The sequence below is a fragment of the Lynx rufus genome, unplaced genomic scaffold (genome assembly GCF_022079265.1).
Source record: "Lynx rufus isolate CCGP_SWC_20201006 ecotype Redwood Valley unplaced genomic scaffold, mLynRuf1.p SCAF_13, whole genome shotgun sequence".
Classification (NCBI taxonomy): Eukaryota; Metazoa; Chordata; class Mammalia; order Carnivora; family Felidae; genus Lynx; species Lynx rufus.
This window is the reverse complement of record NW_025814827.1, coordinates 5,331,757-5,351,430: the sequence shown is the minus strand read 5'-3', so window position 1 is coordinate 5,351,430 and position 19,674 is coordinate 5,331,757. Positions and strand designations below refer to the sequence as shown.

General features: G+C 37.3%; 1 protein-coding gene across 1 annotated transcript in view; it reads right to left on the bottom strand.

Moving 5' to 3' along the window:
- Positions 1–19,674, bottom strand: part of MYO9A (myosin IXA) — a 253,196-nt gene that overhangs the window by 50,183 nt on the left and 183,339 nt on the right. Inside the window, exons 34-36 of the mRNA XM_047074849.1 lie at positions 15,805–15,916; positions 12,409–12,470; positions 73–265 (exon numbers count right to left, since the gene is read on the bottom strand). Of these exons, the coding sequence (XP_046930805.1) occupies positions 73–265; positions 12,409–12,470; positions 15,805–15,916 (367 nt within the window). The remainder of the gene's footprint in view (positions 1–72; positions 266–12,408; positions 12,471–15,804; positions 15,917–19,674) is intronic.

Sequence of the window (19,674 nt, the reverse complement as noted above, 5' to 3'; positions counted from 1 at the left end):
AAAACTTTAAGAGTGTAAAATGACCTATTTAAATAAAAGCATGTGGTCTTGATTTGGAGAGCACTATCTTACCTGTATCTAGACCCTGTCGGAGCTCCTTGATTTTATTAGTTGAACCAGACTTTCGGTAAATACCTTCTGTGTACAGTCCATGCATTTCAATGTAGTTTATGAGCTTTTCCACCACTAAAGGAACAGTTCGTTCTTCACTGGTCAAACGGGACAATTCAACCCCAAATTGTCGAGATGACAGCTCTGGATCATACTAAATGGAAGATAATTTTCTGTTTCCAAATACATTCAAACATCTTTAAACATATTTAACCAGTTACTTAAGAGGAACTACTTTTTATTTCCCTGAAGTTTCATGAACACAGTTATAGGAGTTGGAGGGAAAGGGAATTCTGGTTAACACTGACAATATATATCAAGTGAGATGTACTTTTCAATCCTCTACCACTACGAATCCCCTCAAAATATAATGGGGTAGAGAATGAAGACAGTGGCAACAGGCTACTGTTCCCCTTCCTGTTAAAAAGTTCTTCACATAAAGTTGGGATTTGGACAAAGGAGAAAGGGAATAGACTTTGTGTGCTAAACATTTACCAAGCACCAACAGAAAGTCTGATTAGATATGAATTAGAGCTGCCAGTAATTTCTGAGGCTTAACAATGCTTCAATGTTTATGTAAACTTCAGGGAAGTTTTTTTTTTTTTTAATTTTTTTTTTAACGTTTATTTATTTTTGAGAGACAGAGAGAGAGAGCATGAACGGGGGAGGGTCAGAGAAAGAGGGAGACACAGAATCTGAAACAGGCTCCAGGCTCTGAGCGGTCAGCACAGAGCCCGACGTGGGGCTCGAACTCACGGACTGCGAGATCATGACCTGAGCCGAAGTCGGACGCTTAACCGAGTGAGCCACCCAGGCGCCCCAACTTCAGGGAAGTTTAACTGAACAATATCATAGCCAAAGGCAGAAGCACACACAGACTGACCCATGATTAGTGTTCAAGCTCTTTCTTACTTTAATTAGTGTATCTGCGGGCACCTGGGTGGCTCAGTCACTTAAGCTTCCTACTTCAGCTCAGGTCATGATCTCATGGTCCAGGAGTTTGTGCCCTGTGTCAGCTCAGAACCTGGAGCCTGCTTCAGATTCTCTTTCTCTCTCTCTGCCCCTCCCTCACTCATGCTCTTCCTCCCTCTCTCAAATATAAATAAACATTAAAAAAAAATAGTGTATCTGACATCATAATCCTACTAACTACAGTTTACATGACTGTAAAAGAACAGCTTATCCTGAAGATTATTTGAAGTAATTCACAGAAGATAAAAATGCCAGGTATTATCTCTGAGACTCAGATCTTTTTTTATAAATCTCTTCTCTTTTCCTTCTCTTGCATCATTCTCTTTTTCTAACTTGGTCGTGGGGTGGCTGGGTGGTTCAGTTGGTTAAGCATCCAACTCTTGATTTTGGCTCTCAGGTCATGATCTCATGGTTCATGAGTTCGAGCCCTGCATTGGGTTCTGTGCTGACAGTGTGCAGCCTGCTTAGGATTCTCTCACTCTCTTGCTCTGTCCCTCCCCAACTCACTCTCTCTCTCTCTCAAAATAAATAAACTTTTAAAAAAGATTATTTGTCCTAGTTCTATGAAAAATGCTGCTGGCATTTTAATAGGGATTGCATTAAATCCAGTAGATTGTTTTGGGTAGTACGGACATTTTAACGAAACTTGTTCTTGTAATCCGTGAACATGGAATATCTTTCCATTTGTTTGTGTCATCTTCAATTTCTTTCATCATTGTTTTACAGGACTTTCACTTCTCTGGTTAAGTTTATTCCAAGATATTTTATCATTTTTGGTAGAATTCTAAATGGGAATATTTTCTTCTCTTTCTGCTACTTAGTGTATAGAAATGCAGTGGATTTCCATAGATTGATTTTGTATTCTGCAATCCTACTGAATTTATTTAGCAGTACCTTTTTGGTGGACTTTTTAGTTTTTTTTTATATATGGTATCATGTCATCTGCAAATAGTGAAAGTTTTATCTCTTCCTTAGCAATTTCCATACCTTTTATTTCCATATCTGTCTGACTGCTGTGGTTGAAACTTCCAATACTATGTTGAATAAAAGTGGTGAGAGTAGACATTTTTGTCTTCTTCCTGACCTTAGGGGGAAAGCTCTGTTTTTCCCCATTGACTATGAAGTTAGCTATAGATTTTTCATATATGGCCTTGATTATGTTGAGGTATGTTCCTTCTAAACCTACTTTGTTGTGGGTCTTTATCATGAATGGATGGTATAACTTCAGTAAACTCTTTTTCTGCATCTGTTGCAATGGTCACATAGTTTTTATACTTTTTCTTGATGTGATGTATCACATTAATTGATTTACAAAAATTGAACCACTCCTGCATCCCAGGAATAAATCCCACTTAATCATGGCAAATGATTTTTTTAATATACTGCTGAATTTGCTTTGTTAATATTTTGTTGAGATTTTGCATCTATATTTATCAGAGATATTGATCTGTAGTTCTCTTTTCCTGTACTGTCTTTATCTGGTTTTGATTCAGGGTATTGCTGGCCTAATAGAATGAGTTTGAAAGCTTTCCTTTTTCTTGTTTAGAACAGTTTGAGAAGAAAAGGTATTAATTATTTTTTAGATGTTAGATTTCACCCATGAAGCTGTCTGGTCCTGGACTTGTTTGTTGGGAGGGTTTTGTTTGTTTTTTGTTGTTGTTGTTGTTTTTTAATTACTGACTCAATTTCATTGTTGCTAACTGGTCTGTTCAAATTTTCCATTTCTTCCTGACTCAGTTTGGGGAGGTTATATATTTATCCATTTCTTCTAGATTGCCCAAATTGTTGGCATATAATTTTTCATAATATTTTCTTATTATTCTTATAATCCTTTGTATATATTCTTATAATCCTTTGTATTTCCATGGTGTCAGTGGTTATTCACTTCTGATTTTGTTTGAGTCCTTTCTTCTGGAGTCTTGCTAACAGTTTATCAATTTTTAGATCTTTTCAAAGAACCAGGTCCCAGTTTCATTCATCTGTTCTGCTGTCTTCTTAGTTTCTATTTCATTTTATCTGCTCTAATCTTTACTTCTTTCCTTCTACTAGTTTTGGGTTTTGTTTGTTCTTTTCTAGCTCTCCTAGGTATAAGGTTACGTTATTTGAGATGTTTCTTGTTTCTTGAGGTAGGCCTGTACTGCTCAAAACCTCCCTCTTAGAAAGCTTTTGCTGCATCCCAAGGATTTTGGACTGTTGTGTTTTCATTTTCATTTATATCCATGAGTTTTTCTGATTTCCTCTTTCATTTCTTGGTTGACCCATTCATCATTTAATGGCATGTTATTTGACCTCCATGTATTTGTATTCTTTCCAGATTTTTTGTTGTTGTTGATTCCTAGTTTCATAGCATTGTAGTCAGAAAAGATGCATGGTATGACTTCAATCTTTCTGAATCTGTTGAGACTTTTTTTATGGTTTAATATGTAACCTATTCTGCAGAATTCTCCATGTGCACTTGAAAAGAATATGTGTAAAAAAAAAAGAATATGTGTTCTTCTGTTTTAGGATAGAATGTTCTGAATGTATCTTTTAGATCCATCTGGTCTGGTGTGTCATTCAAAGTCACTGTTTCCTTGTTGATTTTCTGTTTGTATGATCTATCCCTTAATATAATGGGTTGTTAAAGTCCCCTATTATTGTATTACTATCAATTACTTCATTTATGGTTGTTATCAGCTACTTTATGTAGAAAGGCGCAGAAATATATACAATTGTTATATCTTCGTTTTTAATTTTTTTAATGTTTGTTTATTTTTGACAGAGAAAGACAGAGCACAAGTGGGGGAGGGGCAGAGAGAGAGGAAGACATAGAATCTGAAACAGGCTGCATGTTCTGAGCTGTCAGCAAAGAGCCCAACGCAGAGCTTGAACTCACAAACCATGAGATCATGACCTGAGCCAAAGTCAGATGCTTAACCACTGAGCCACCCAGACACCCCTATAATTATCATACCCTCTTGTTGGACTGTTCCCTTTATGATTATATAGTGTACTTCTTTGTCTCTTGTTAACAGTCTTTGTTTTAAAGTCTATTTTGTCCAATATAACTATTGCTACCCTGGCTCTTCATTTCCATTTGCATGATAAATGCTTTTCTACCTTTCACTTTCAATCTGCAGGTGTTTCTAGGTCTGAAATGAGTCTGTTGTAGCAAACATATAATGGGCCTTGTTTTTTTATCCATTCCATCTCTCTATGTCTTTTGATTGGAACATTTAGTCCATTTGCATTCTAAGTAAATACTGATAGGTAGGTACTTACTGTCATTTTGTTACTTGTTTATGGTTGTTTTGTAGTTCTCTGTTCCTTTCGTCCCTTGCTCTCTTCTCTCACAATCTGCTGGCCTTCTTTAGTGATATACTTGGATTCCTTTCTCTTTTATTTTTTGGATATCTACTACCAGTTTGTGATTTGTAGTTACCATTAGGTTTATATTTAATATCTTATGCATTTAGCAATCTTTAAATTGGTGGTCACTTAAGTTTGACCCCATACTTTATTCCTCACTCCTTCCCACCATGTTTTAGGTATATGGTGTCACATTTTATATCTTTAATTTTGTCAGTTCCTTGACTGATTTTTACAGATATACTTATTTTTATTGCTTTTCCTATTTTTCTTATTCCTACTACTTATGGTCTTTCTTTCCAGACAAAGGAAAGGAAACATTTCTGTCCTTTAACATTTCTTATAGGGCTAGTTTAGCGGTGATGAATTCCTTTAATTTCTGTTTGTCCGGAAAACTCTTTATCTCTCTTTCTATTCTGAATCACAGCCTTGCTGTATAGAGTATTCTTGGTTGCAGGTGTTTGTTTTTTCAGGATTTTCAATATATCATGCCACTCTCTTCTGGCCTGCAAAGTTTCTGCTGAAAAATCAGCTACTAGCCTTAAGTGATTTCCCTTGTATGTATTTATTTTCTTTTCTCTTGCTGCTTTTAAAATTATCTCTATTAACAATATTTTTGGCCATTTTAGTTATTATGTGTCTTCATGTGGACCTCCTTGAGTTGATTTTGTTGGGGGCTCTCTGTGGTTCTGGATTTGTTTCCTTCTTCATATTAGGGAAGTTTTCATCTGTTATTTCTTCAAATACATTTTCTGCCCCCTTTTCTCTCTCTTTTCTTTCTAGGGTCCCTATTGTGGAAATGTTATTGCACTTAATAGTATTGCTTAGTTCCCATAGTCTATTTTCATTTTTTATTATAGTATTTTTCTCTCCCCTGTTCAGTTTGATTGCTTTCCATTACTCTGACCTCTGCTGATCTGTTCTTCTGGTTCTTCTGGTCTATTTATTCCATCTATTTTTAATTTTAGTTATTGGGTCCTTAATCTCTGATTGGTTCTTTTTCATGTTCTCTATCTCTTCGTTGAGGGTCATATTGAGTTCCTCTACTCTTATCTCAAATCCAGTATCATTATGACCATTACTTTAAATTCCCTATCAGACATATTACTTATCTCTGTTTTGTTTAGCTCCCTTGCTGTCCTTTCATTTGGAACATATTCCTCTGTCTCCTCATTTTGTCTCTCTGCATCTGTTCCTATGTGTTAAGAAAGTCTGCTACATCTCCCACTCTTGAAATTGATGACTTTATGAAGAAGAGGTCCTGTAATGGCCTACAGAGCAATGTCCCCTGTTCACCAGAACCTGATGTTTCAGGGGTGTTTCCTATGTATGTTGCACGCACCATGCTGTTGTAGCTAAGCCGTGTTTGCCTTCAGTCCATTCATCTGCAATGGCTCTCACTGCCTGTTGTGAGCAGGGTTTGGCCCATGTATTGTTAGTGGGCCAGTCTAGGGCCACCTTGGCCTTAAGTTGATTCAGACCAGGAGTTGGCCAAACATGCAGGAGCACCAAACTACAGGCTGCTTTCCTTGTATTGTCCCCTGAAAAGTTTTCGTTGGTTGGCAGGGACTACAGTCAGACCTGATGTCTGACCTCAGCCCACTGCTGGGCTGCAGCTGTACTGATGTATGTGGTTATCTTCTACTCTCCTTTAAGCAGGAGTCACTTTGGAGTGGTGCCAGTCCCTGTCAGTGTTGCTTGCACACTGCCAGGCTCAAGGCACCACTTTGGATGGGCTCTGACCTAGGATGTACTAGAGGGGGCATTTCTGCAGGAGAGCATGGGGGCAGAATGTGCTGTCAGCAAGCTAAGTGGAGAGTGTTGCTGCAGTGCTGGTTCTCATAGCAGCCTGTATATCTAGGCTGGGGGGCAGAGAGGGAAATGGCACCCACCAGCTCTTCTGCTCTTGGAGAAGTCTGACAAAGATCCCTTCCTCTCTAGTACATGTTCTGAGATTAGTAAATAAATATCCTTCCCATACACCCCATGCATTTTTCAAACTGCTGCTTCTATGCTGTATCTCAGTAGGACTGTTTGTTCTTCTGTCTCTTTAAGGGTGGGGGCTCTACTCTCCCACTTCTCCCAGAGCCAACCCACTGGTTTTTAAATTTACTGGTGTTAAGCCCCATTGATTGTTAGGTTCCTCTGGTTTTCAAAGCCACATGCCATGAAGATTTGTCTTCCCCATGTGAGTACCCTGTGCCTGGGGTGCCTGGCATAGGTCCTTCCCCTCTGTGTGCCCATGGAGTCCCTCTCTCTCACACAGTCTTATGGGTCCATTTAGATCCCACCACAGTTCCTCTCTTCCTACCCTCTTCGATGTGGCCTCTTCTCTACCTTTAGCTGTGGAGAGCACGTTCTGCCAGTCTTTGGGTCATTTTCTGAGTTATTTACACTGATGTGGATGTTATCTAGTTGTACCCATGGGATAAGGTGAGCTTAGGATCTTCCTACTCCACCATCTTCAGAGGAAGTTCACATCACTTGATTTTTGAATGACAAACCAACTTTATATTCATAGAATAAAACCAACTTTATCACAAAGGTTTTTTTTTTTCATTTGTTGCCATTAACACAGATTTAAGTGCTAATAGTTTAAGATTTTTTTATATCTATGCTATGATATAGACTGACCTACAATTTTCCTTTATTGTAATATCCCTTCATGTTTGACTTTAAGGTTTCACTATCTTCGTAAGTCAGTTTGGGGGGAAAAGTTATGAAGTATTCACTCTTTCACCATTCACTGGCAGAATTTATAGAAATTTGGTGTTGTTTCTTTTTTAAATTTTGGGAAGTAGTTAATTAAGCAAAGATCAGACCTAGAATTTCTTTGTGGGAAGATTTTCAATTACTAACTCGATTTTAATTGATATGATTCTTCAGATCTTCTACTTTTCTTAGTTTAAATAAATTGTCAAATTTGTTAGCATCAAGGTATCCATTAATAGCCTTTAACTAAAGGCCTTTTTAATGTATACAGTATCTGCAATGATACATGAATTATTTTATGGTGACAATTTGTTTTTTAGAAGTTCTTTTTATTAATCCCTCTTGTTAAGAGTTTATCCATGGTTTTAGTATTTCCAAAGCGCTAAAATTTGGCTTTGTAGATTTGATTTCATTTATTTCTCTTTATTATCTTCCTTCTACTGCTTTTGGATTAAATTTGCTGAGGTTACTTTTCCCCATCTTCTAGAGATAGAAGTTTAGATCGTTTCTTTCTTTACATCCTTTCTAACTGTATGCATTTAAAATAGCTATAATTAGTCCTCTACTCACAACTTTTGCTGTACCCACACTTTTGTACCTAGTCATACTTTATCATTTAGTTCAAAATATTTTTTCATTTTTATTGTAATTTATAAGAGTATTGCTTAATTTCCAAGTACTTGAAGACTATCTAGTTATCTTTATGTTGATTTAGAGCTTAATATCACTTGGGTCAAAAAATGTACTCTCAACATTTTCAATCCTCTTGAAATTTGTAGGGACTTGCTTTATAACCCAACATATAATCAATTTTTCTCAAATCCCCAGGTGCTCTTGAAAAGACTGCAAGATTCATTACACATCAACTAGGTCAAGTTTTTTCATCTTGTTTTCCTATCATTTGTACCCTTATTAAATTTTTGTCTCTAGGTATTAAAGCAATAATATCAAGTCTCCCCTAATGTTAGAATTTTTGGGGGTGCCTGAGTCAGTTAAGTGTCCAACTTCAGCTCACATCATGACCTCACAGTTCATGGGTTCAAGCCCTGCATCAGGCTCTATGCTGACAGCTCAGAGCCTGGAACCTGCTTTAGATTCTCTGTCTCTGTCTCTGTCTCTCTCTGCCCCTCCCCCACTTGTACACACTCTGTCTCTCAAAAATAAATATTAAAAAAATAAAAAAGGTTAGAATTTTTGTATCTCCCTGATGGGATGACCATTTTATCATTACAAAACATCTTCATCCGAAATGTTTTTTGCCCTAAAATACACTTTAGTACTAGTATACGTACACCACCTTTCTATTTGTTAGTCTTTGCATACAAATCTATCCTTTTGCTTTCAGCCTTTCTGTATCTTTATATTTAAGAATGTTGCTTGTAAACAGCATATCATTGATTTTTCAGTTGGTTTTAACCTAGTCTTCTAACTGGAAGTATCTTACCTATTAACATTTAATGTAATCTCCAATATATTTGGACTTATATCTACCAATCTGCTATGTATTTTCTTTTCTGATCTAATTTATGTTTGTTCCTCTCATTTCTGGTCTTCGTTTAGATCAAATATTTTTCGTTTTTCCATTCTCCCATCTTTATTAGCTTTTAAGACATATATTCATTTGCTTTTCTGTTAGTGGTTAAAGACTAAAACAAATATCCATAACATATTTAAGTCTAATGTATTTTGAACAATTTAACCACTTCCCAGATAACCCAGGGACCTTAGTATAGTTTTATTCCATTTACCCAAGTAACTTTTGTGTTGTTATTGTTGTCAGGCAGTTTAATTCTATATAGTTGGCCTTCAAACAATGTAGGAATTAAGGGCACCAATTTCCTATGTAGCCAAAAACCTGCATGTAACTTTTGAGTCCTCTAAAATTTAATTACTAATAGCCTATTGCTGACTGGAAACCTTACTGATAACATAAACAGTCAATCAACACATTTTTATATGTTATATATGTATTATACATTGTGTTCTTACAATGAAGTACACTGCTAGAGAAAATAAAATGTTATCAAGAAAATCATAAGGAAGGGGTGCCTTGGTGGCTCAGGTGGCCAAGCGTCTAACTCTTGATTTCAGCTCAGGTCATGATCTCATGATCCATGAGATCAAGCCCAGCATTGGGCTCTGTGCTGACAGCATGGAGTCTGCTTGGGATTCTCTGACTCCCTCTCTCTCTGCCCTTCCCCAGCTTGTGCACTCTATCCAAATTAAATAAACACTTAAAAAAAGAAAATCATAAGGAAAATACATTTACATAACTGTGTTTATCAAAACATCCACAAATAAGTGGACCCATGATGTTCAAACCCCTGTTGTTCAAGGGTCAACTATATATTTGAAGTGTTATAAAAGACATTATTGTATTTTTAGTCATATTCACTTAGATTTATAAATATTATTCACTCTTTGCATTTTTCTTCATTCTTTCCTATGTTTCTGTTTCTATCCAATGTCGTTTTCCTTCTGCCTGGAGTACCTCCTTTAGTATTTCTTTTAGTGCAAGGCTGCTGGTGACATATTCTGAGTCTTTGTCTAGAAATAATTTCACATCATTTTCACTTTTTTTTTCAATGTTTATTTCTTTATTTTGAGAGAGAGAGAGTGCTCGTGCACGAGTTGGGGAGCAGGGAGAGAGAGGATAAGAGAGAATCCCAAGCAGGCTCTGCACTGTCAGCAAAGAGCCCAACATGAGGCTCAATCCACGAACCATGAGATCATGACCTGAGCCAAAATCAAGACGCTTAACTGACTAAACCAACAAGGTGCCCCCATTTTCATTTTTGAAAGCTATTGTCACAAGGTACAAAACTCTGAGTTAGCTTCATTTTATTATAACTCTCAAAACATGCCAGGCCACTGTCTTTTGACTTCCATCATTTCTGTTGAGAAGCCAGTTGTCAGTTTTTTTTCACTGCTGCTTTAGCAGTGCTTTTATTTTTTCCTTTCAGACTGCTTTTAAGGAATTTTTTTTCCTTTCATTTGGAGAAGTGTCCATCTGGTGTGGCTTCCTTTGTATTTATCCCGCTTTAGGTTAAAAATGGTTCATGAACCTGTGACTTGATGTCTTGGCCATTATCTCTTAAAATGTTGCTTTTCCCTTATTCTCTTTCCTTTCTTCCTGGACTCCAATTACCCACATTTAAGAACCTTTCATCTTTTCCTAGATGTTTCTCATGTTTATCTTTGTATTTCCCCCTTCTTTTTTGCTCTCTGCACTTATAGATTTCTACTGACCTATCTTTTAGTTCACCAATCTTCTCTTCTCCTATGACCAATATGCTGTTGAGCCCATCTTTTGAGTTTATGATTCCAATTGCATTTTTTATTTTTAGAATCTCCATTTGCCTCTGTTTTAAATGTATATTTCAGATATTGATAAAAAATAAATTTTCGGGGCGCCTGGGTGGCTCAGTCGGTTAAGCGGCCAACTTCAGCACAGGTCATGATCTCGCAGTTTGTGAGTTCGAGCCCCACGTCGGCTCTGTGCTGACAGCTCAGAGCCTGGAGCCTGCTTCAGATTCTGTTTCCTCCTCTCTCTGCCTCTCCCGTGCTTGTGCTCTGTCTCTCTCTCTCTCTCTCTCTCTCTCAATAATAATAAATAAATGTTAAAAAAATTAAAAAATAATAATAAATTTTCTTTTTATCTATATTTCAACATATTTGAAAAAAAAGGTTTTAAAGTCCAGGTCTGAAAATTCAGTAATTGGGTCATCTGTGAGTCTACTGACATTGTCTATGTGTTTTTTTCTCTGTCTCATTTCTTAATATCTGTTATTATATATAGATAAAGTATAAACGTTGATGATGTTATGTCTCTTTGGAGAGGGTTCACCCTATTCTCTCTGATGGGTAGCCAAATTAAGGAACAGATCATCTTAATCTAATCAAGAATGCCTTAAAGCTCGTCTTCAGCTTTTATAACGTCCAGCCTATTAATGACTCACTCCCTTTCTGAGAGTACAGCTCTTCAGAGGTCTCAGTGCCAGTGTAGGACATTCAGTAGGGCCCCTCTCTGAAGGTGGATCACAGAACTCCAATTTTTTTTCCTTAACAGTGTGAAATTGCAGAAAACTCTGATCTTTTTTCCAGTTTAGCTTTTTAGCCTTTTACCCCATATAGCTTAAGAATTCAGAGAATGTCTTGAGGGAAAAACCTCTGAGTTCAAGGGTTACACCTGGATCATGATCCTGGCAATCCCAAATTCCTGGTCTTGGCAATCCCAAATTCCAACTTTTGCCTCCATTGCCCTATGAGAGTCCTAAAAGTTGTGCTGACTTCTCTGACTCTTAAAAACTCTGCCTGAAATTGTGGTTTCATGTTCTACAGCAAAAATTGACAAATTCCTACTAGGAGAAAAACATCTCACAGACACAAATTCACTACTATGCAATTATCTTCTCTCTAGGATTGACATTCCAACAAAGTCCAACTTTCCTGGGCAGCTAGCTCTCTGATGTGCAGCAACACTTTTTTCAGTTATTCTCGGCATGGGTAATAGTCTGTCACAAGCTATTCCACCTAAGCTCAAAGCAAATGTCCCACCTTCATTGTATTTTAAGCCTTGAATAAAATTTCTCTTTGTACACCTTGCCATGATTTGTCTACTAATTTGGAACAGATGCAAATACTGTACCTGGGTTGTAAACAATACACACACACATTTATATTACAGTTCAGATTTGTATAGTATTGTTACAACTGTCCATATGTGACTAATAAGTAAAAAAAATGTGATTATATAGCAAAAAAAGCCTGAAATCTATCAAAAATCATTGCTTCCTTTAAAATAAAGTGTCAAAGTACATGTTTAATACCTTTTAGATCTCTGTGTATCCAAGCTGAATTATGTAAAAACACCAACTGGGCTGGTGAATCTTGCTGTTAATGTTAAAATCTTTAGCTATAGCCTACCACTTTCAAGACAATTTCTAGTAAGAGTTATGAGCATTTAATGAAGTGGAAAACCTTTAAAAGCAGTGTTTTAATAAACTGTCAGTTGTGAAACCAGTTTAATAGCTCTCCCAAATAGTAAAGGTAAATATAGTTCCAGGAAAATCAATCCAATTATATACCTATCCCTATATATATATGTATGCTGGATCACGACATAAAGTGTATTTCTGTGAGTTGTGATCAAAAAGTTTGAAAACCACTGCTCTATAAAACCATTGAAGAGGGCTTGCTTTCTTTCATGAGGTAGAAAAGACCAATATATCTGTTATTTACTACTCATAGGTGATAATTTCTTACCTTTTTAGAGCACTTGGCTGTGGTTTTCAGACAACATTTCTTATGGCAAGCATATTTACATACTGAAAAACAGATTAAGAATGCAGTATTTTTAAAAGGCTGTACATCAATGACAAGAACTTAAAAAGTTTACAACTTTAGGGGGGCCTGGGTGGTTCAGTCAGTTGGGCGACCGACTTCAGCTCAGGTCATGATCTCGCAATTTGTGAGTTCGAGCCCCGCATTGGGCTCTGTGCTGACAGCTCAGAGCTTGGAGCCTACTTCAGGTTCTGTGTCTCCTCCCTCTCTCTAACCCTCCCCTGCTCACACTCTGTGTCTGTCTCTCAATAATAAATAAATATAAAAAAAAATTTTAAAAAAAGTTTACAACTCTGTTTTAGACATAAATATTTTCTTTAAATTTGAGGCTGCTATAATATATGTTTCATATGGTATTAGAATAGGGGAGGGGAAGGGGAAAAAAAATTTAGAGAGGGAGGACGCCAAACCGTAAGAGACTCTTAAAAACTGAGAATAAACTGAGGGTTGATAGGGGGTGGGAGGGAGGGGAAAGTGGGTGATGGGCATTGAGGAGGGCAGCTGTTGGGATGAGCACTGGGTGTTGTACAGAAACCAATTTGACAATAAATTTCATATAAAAAAACAATAAAAAAGCATTTTAACCCATTCTATTTAGAAAAGTGAAGCTGAAAAACATGCCTAAAATTTCTAACTACTGTCTATGAAAAAGCTTTTAATCTTTCATCACTGTCTACTCCTCCTCCCTGCACCTGCCATGTTCCTACAGAATATTTTCTATCTTTCTGACCTGACTCACAAATTAGTCTTTATGCTCTCCTAATATATCTGGCTCTGCAATCTATTAAAGTGCCAAAAATACCTATTAAGAATCATTCCAAGGAGGAAGAAACGTATTACCAACAAAGACTCCTGCTGAAATGAAAGTACGTTGGGTAGCACATTAAGATCTAAGAAAGGCTTTATTTATTTACTATCTTAGAAAGTCCAGAATAGAGCTCTGAGGAACCAGAATATAAACAATATCAGTTGTGACTGGGAAAAAAAGATAAAGAAAAGTTTCAGAGGAGAAATTATTCCCTGGAGCAGCAGAGAAAAGGGTTGTTAGGCAATTGGTAGTGGGAAGAAGCAGTGAGAGAATACTGAAAACATACCTGACTGGTGTCACTTTGCTACACCAGTTCTACCCCCTTGGTATCAACACCTAAGTATTTTTTTTGAGCTTCTAAAACATAACTTGTGAGGTTTTCAAGACCGAGATCAAATAGGGGAGGCTATCTCATTGTGCAGGTGAAACCACCAGTATAATCACAAAGTCAGTTAATTCTATTTAGAAATCAAACCAAGCCCACCCAAGTCATAAACAAGCAGATTTTTTTCCATTTTCAGTTTTAAAACACAGAGACATTTATACCAAACCTACTGGACTCAGACTAACATCAAACAGTCAAGTTAATGGCAAACTACTTCCTATTTTGTTCTTACTGTAATTTTTTTAGATTATCAATAATAAAACAAAAAGAAACCATTGTTGATGACAGAACAAATGAACATATCTAATAATGGTGATTCCACAATGGTGACCATGACTTTCATCCTTGTCCTACTGGACACAGCCCTTCCTAATACTTCAGCCATTCAATTCCAGGCCACTAGGAAACAAAACCTCCAAGAATTACTGAAAGCACCACAGTAGACGTATGGCATGACAGGAAAAGAATCTGAAGGTCCTCTGTAAGCCAGAACCCAGAACCAAGGTGACCTATAAAAAGTCTCTATTCACATTCACAGACTTATATATTCTGATGAGATTACAGTAGAGGGGCTCCTGGGCAGCTCAGCCAGTAAAGCATCTGACTCTTGATTTCAGCTCAGGTAGGATCTCACAGTTGGTGAGTTTGAGCCCCGTGCTGGGCTCTCTGCTGACAGTGCAGAGCCTGTTTGGGATTTTCTCTCTCTCTCTCTCTCTCTCTCTCTCTCTCTCTCTCTCTCTCCCCCTCCCTCCCTCCCTCTCTGCAACTTACCCATCAGCGCTCTCTCTCTCAAATAAACTTTCACACACAAAAAAAGTTTAACAAAGAAGATTACAAGTAGAAAAAAAGTACTTTTTTGGTTATAGCCTAATAATATTTGCATTAATTCATCCATCCATCTATAGGTCCATCTACCTAACAAATATTTATCAAAATTTGTAATACCAGAACTGATCTGGTATTAAGTTTCAAGTGATCTGGTATTAAGAAACAATTAAGTTTCCTGACCTTATATGTCTTTCTAGTGGGACAGCCTGACAAACAAGAAAACAAATACTTAATATAACCTTGGGTGGTGATAAGTGCTATGAAGACTATTAAGCTGAGGAAGGAGACAGAGAATTAAGGGACAAAAAATTAGGGGACAGAGTGGCATTCAGATAGGACAGTAAGGAAAGAGCTCTGTGAGAGGTAACATTTGAGTGAAGACATAGATTAACTGAAATAGTAAGTCATACTAACGTCTGGGAGAAGAGCATTTCAGATAAAGTAAGCTGCAAGTACAATGACCAAACAACACCAAAATATCTGGTTTGGCAACAGGGAGTAGGTGAAAGAGTACAGCAAAATGAGGTTAAAGAATCAGGAAGTGTGAATTATTCTTTTATGTTAAAAAAAGTGTAAGTAAACTTAGGAAATAGAAATATCAAGGGGTTAAAAAAATTCTCAAAGATCACTCATATTGGCTAAATAAAAGTACTATAATTTCTGAGGGTAATTGTCTTCCCTCAGAAGAGCTCTTCCTCTTTGAAGAAACTCACAAATTGGTTCCTCAGGCTACTAAATGTAGATAAAAAGTTTCTGGAAGAGTGGCTTTCGATGTGAGTCCTGACAGCAGGGCCCAGACCCTTCTTAGCCACAAGTTTAAAGTGGGACCCCTGAGAACCTAGAGAAGTCAGTTCAGGTCTCTGTACTTTATTTTGCACTTCAAAGAACGGATAGATGGGTGTCTGACAAAGTACATGTGTTCTGCCACATGTGACAAGATTATATAGCAAAAATGAGGTTCATGGTGAAATGTTTGGAATTACTGTAGTAAAGATAGATGGATTCTTGGGGCGCCTGGGTGGCGCAGTCGGTTAAGCGTCCGACTTCAGCCAGGTCACGATCTCGCGGTCCGTGAGTTCGAGCCCCGCATCGGGCTCTGGGCTGATGGCTCAGAGCCTGGAGCCTGTTTCCGATTCTGTGTCTCCCTCTCTCTCTGCCCCTCCCCCGTTCATGCTCTGTCTCTCTCTGTCCCAAAAATAAATAAACGTTGAAAAAAAAAAAAAAAAATTAAAAAAAAAAAAAAAAAAAAGATAGATGGATTCCTTTTAAAAAAAAAAAAAAGATCACTCATACTTACATTTGCAAACAGAGGCTCGGTCCATTATCCATATCAGGGAAGAACAGTACTCACAGTATGTAGGGATGCTATACTGGGTGGCCTTAAAGATGTGACCATTGTGCTCTTCTACCTGAATAAAAAAAAAAAAACAAAAAAAACATAGCATTTATGTTAAAGCCAACATAACAAATGCTGTCTTAACATAGTCAGCCAATGGGAAATCCTTCAATCCCTTGTGAAGTCTTCAATGGGCATTTACTCCAGGAGTAAATATGATCTTCTGAGAAACTAAATAAAGGCAATATATGTGGTCCCTACTTTCAAAAAGCTAACAATCTAGTAGAGAAACAAGATCAACTTGTATGAAAACAGAAAGGAATGCTACAAACATACAAGAGCTGTTTTGCATGACTCTGAATCAGCATTTTAAATTATAAAAATCAGTGGTCCTAGACAAACAAAAATTAAAGGACTTCACTACCACTAAACCAGCCCTGCAAGAAATTTTACCGGGAACTCCCTGAGGGGAGAAAAGACAAGAGGGGGGGGGGGGGGAAAGACCAAAAGCAAGAAGACTAGAAAGGACCAGAGATCACCACCAGAAACTCCAACTCTACAAGAAACATATTGGCAACAAATTTGTATCTCTCAGTACTCTCTCTAAACGTCAGTGGACTAAATGCTCCAACCAAAAGACACAGTGTAACAGATGGATAAGAAAATAAGACCCATCTATATGCTGTTTACAAGAGACCCAGTTTAGACCTAAAGACACCTTCAAATTGAAAGTAAGTGGATGGAGAACCATCTATCATACTAATGGTCAACAAAAGAAAGCTGAAGTAGCCATACTTACATCAGACAATCTAGACTTTAAAATAAAGACTTTAACAAGAGATGAAGAAGGGCATTATATCATAATTAAGGGGTCTATCCACCAAGAAGACCTAACAGTTGTAAACATTTATGTTCCAAATGTGGAAGCACCTAAATAAAATCAATTAATCACCAACATAAAGAAACTCATTGATAATAATACTATAATAGTAGAGGACTTCAACACACTTACAACAATGGACAGATCATCTAAACAGGAAATAATGGCTTTGAATGACACACTGGAGCAGATGGATTTAACAGATATACTCTAAACATTTCACCCTAAAGCAGCAGAATATACATTCTTCTCCAGTGCACATGGAACGTTCTCCAGAATAGATCACATACTGGGACACAAATCAGCCCTCAATAAGTACAAAAAGATTGAGACCATACCATGCATATTCTCATACCACAACGCTGTGAAACTCAAAATCAATCACAAAAAAAAATTTGGAAAGATAACAAATACTTGGAGACTAAAGAACATCCTACTAAAGAATGAATGGGCTAACCAAGAAGTTAAAGAAGAAATTAAAAAGTACATGGAAGCCAATGAAAATGATAATACCCAGCCCAAAACCTCTGGGACGCAGCAAAGACAGTCATAAGAGGGAATACAGATAGCAATCCAGGCCTTCCTAAAGAAGGAAGAAAGGTCTCAGATACACAACCTAAACTTACACCTTAAAGAGACGGAAAAAGGACAGCAAATAAAAACCCAAACCAGCATTAGACAGGAAATAATAAAGATTAGAGCAGAAATCAATGCTATAGAAACCAAAAAAAAAAAAAAAAAGTAGAACAGATCAATGAAACCAGAAGCTGGTTCTTTGAAAGAATTAACAAAATTGATAAACCACTAGCCAGTTTGAGCAAAAAGAAAAAGGGAAGGACCCAAATAAAATCAAGAATGAAAGAGGAGAGATCAATAAAAACAATAATAAGAGAATATTATGAGCAATTATATGCCAATAAAATGGGCAATCTGGAAGAAATGAACAAATCCCTAGAAACATATAAACTATCAAAACTGAAACAAGAAGTAACAGAAAATTTGAACAGACCCATAACCAGTAAAGAAATCAAATTAGTAATCAAAAATCTCCCAAAAAACAAGAGTCTAGGGCCAGATGGCTTTTCAGGGGAACTCGATCAAACATTTAAGAAAGAGTTAACACCTATTCTCTTGAAGATGTACCAAAAAATAGAAATGGAAGGAAAGCTTCCAAAGTCTTTCTATGAAGCCAGCATTACCTTGATGCAAAACCAGACAACGACCCCACTAAAAAGGAGAACTATAGACCAATTTCCCTGATGAACATGGATGCAAAAATCCTCAACATTAGGCAACCAACAATACATTCAAAAAATTCTTCACCACAACCATGTGGGATTTATACCTGGGATGCAGGGCTGGTTCAGTATCTGCAAAACAATCAACGTGATTCATCACATCGATAAAAGAAAGGACAAGAGGGGCACCTGGGTGGTTCAGTCAGATAAGCATCCAACTTCAGCTCAGGTCTGATCTCATCGTTCATGAGTTGGAGGCCTGCATCAGGCTCTGTGTTGACAGCTCAGAGCCCGGAGCCCTCATCAGATTCTATGTCTCCCTCTCTCTCTCTGACGCTCTCCCACTCACACACACACACACACACACACTCTCTCCCTCTCTCTCTCTCTCTCTCTCAAAAATAAACATAGAAAGAAAGAAAGAAAGAAAGAAAGAAAGAAAGAAAGAAAGAAAGAAAGAACAAACAGATGGACAAGAACCACATGATCCTCTCAATAGATGCAGAGAAAGCATTTGACAAAATACAGCATCCTTTCTTGACAAAAATCCTCAATAAAGTAGGGACAGAAGGATCATACCTGAAGATCATAAAAGTCATCTATGAAAGACTCAACACTAACATCATCCTCAATTGGGAAAAACTGAGAGGTTTCCCCCTAAGGTCAGGAACAAGACAGGGATGTCCACTCTCACCACTGTTATTCAACACAGTATTGGAAGTCCTAGCCTCAGCAATCAGACAACACAAAGAAATAAAAGGCATCCAAATTGGCCAGGAGGAAGTCAAACTTTCACTCTTCACAGATGACATGATACTCTATGTGGAAAACCCAAAAGATTCCACCAAAAAACTGCGAGAACTGATCCATGAGTTCAGCAAAGTTGCAGGATATAAAATCAATGCACAGAAATCAGTTGCCTTCCTATACACCAATCGATCCCATTTACAATTGGACCAAAAACCATAAAATACCTAAGAATAAATCTATCTAAAGAGGTGAAAAATCTATACACTGAAAACTACAGAAAGCTTATGAAAAAAATTCAAGAAGACATAAAAAAAAAAAATGGAAAAAGATTCCATGCTCTTGGATAGGAAGAACAAATAGTGTTAAAATGTCAATACCACCCAAAGCAATCTACATATTCAATGCAATACCTATCAAAATAACACCAGCATTCTTCACAGAGCTAGAACAAACAAGCCTAACATTTGTATGGAACCACAAAAGACCCCGAATAGCCAAAGCAATCTTGAAAAAGAAAACGAAAGCAGGAGGCATCGCACCAGGACTTCAAGCTGTATTACAAAGCTGTAATCATCAAGACAGTATGGGACTGGCACAAAAACAGACACTCAGATCAATGGAACAGAATAGAGAACCCAGAAATGGACTCACAAATGTATGGCCAACTAATCTTTGACAAAGCAGGAAAGAATATCCAATGGAACCAAGACAGTCTCCCAGCAAGTGGTGCTGGGAAAACTGGATAGCAACATGCAGAAGAATGAACCTGGACCACTTTCTTACACCATACACAAAAATAAATTTAAATTGGATGAAAGACCTCAATATAAGACAGGAAGCCATCAAAATCCTCGAGGAGAAAGCAGGCAAAAACCTCTTTGACCTTGGCCGCAGCAACTTCTTACTCAACACATCTCCAGAGGCAAGGGAAACAAAAGCAAAAATGAACTACTGAGACCTCAT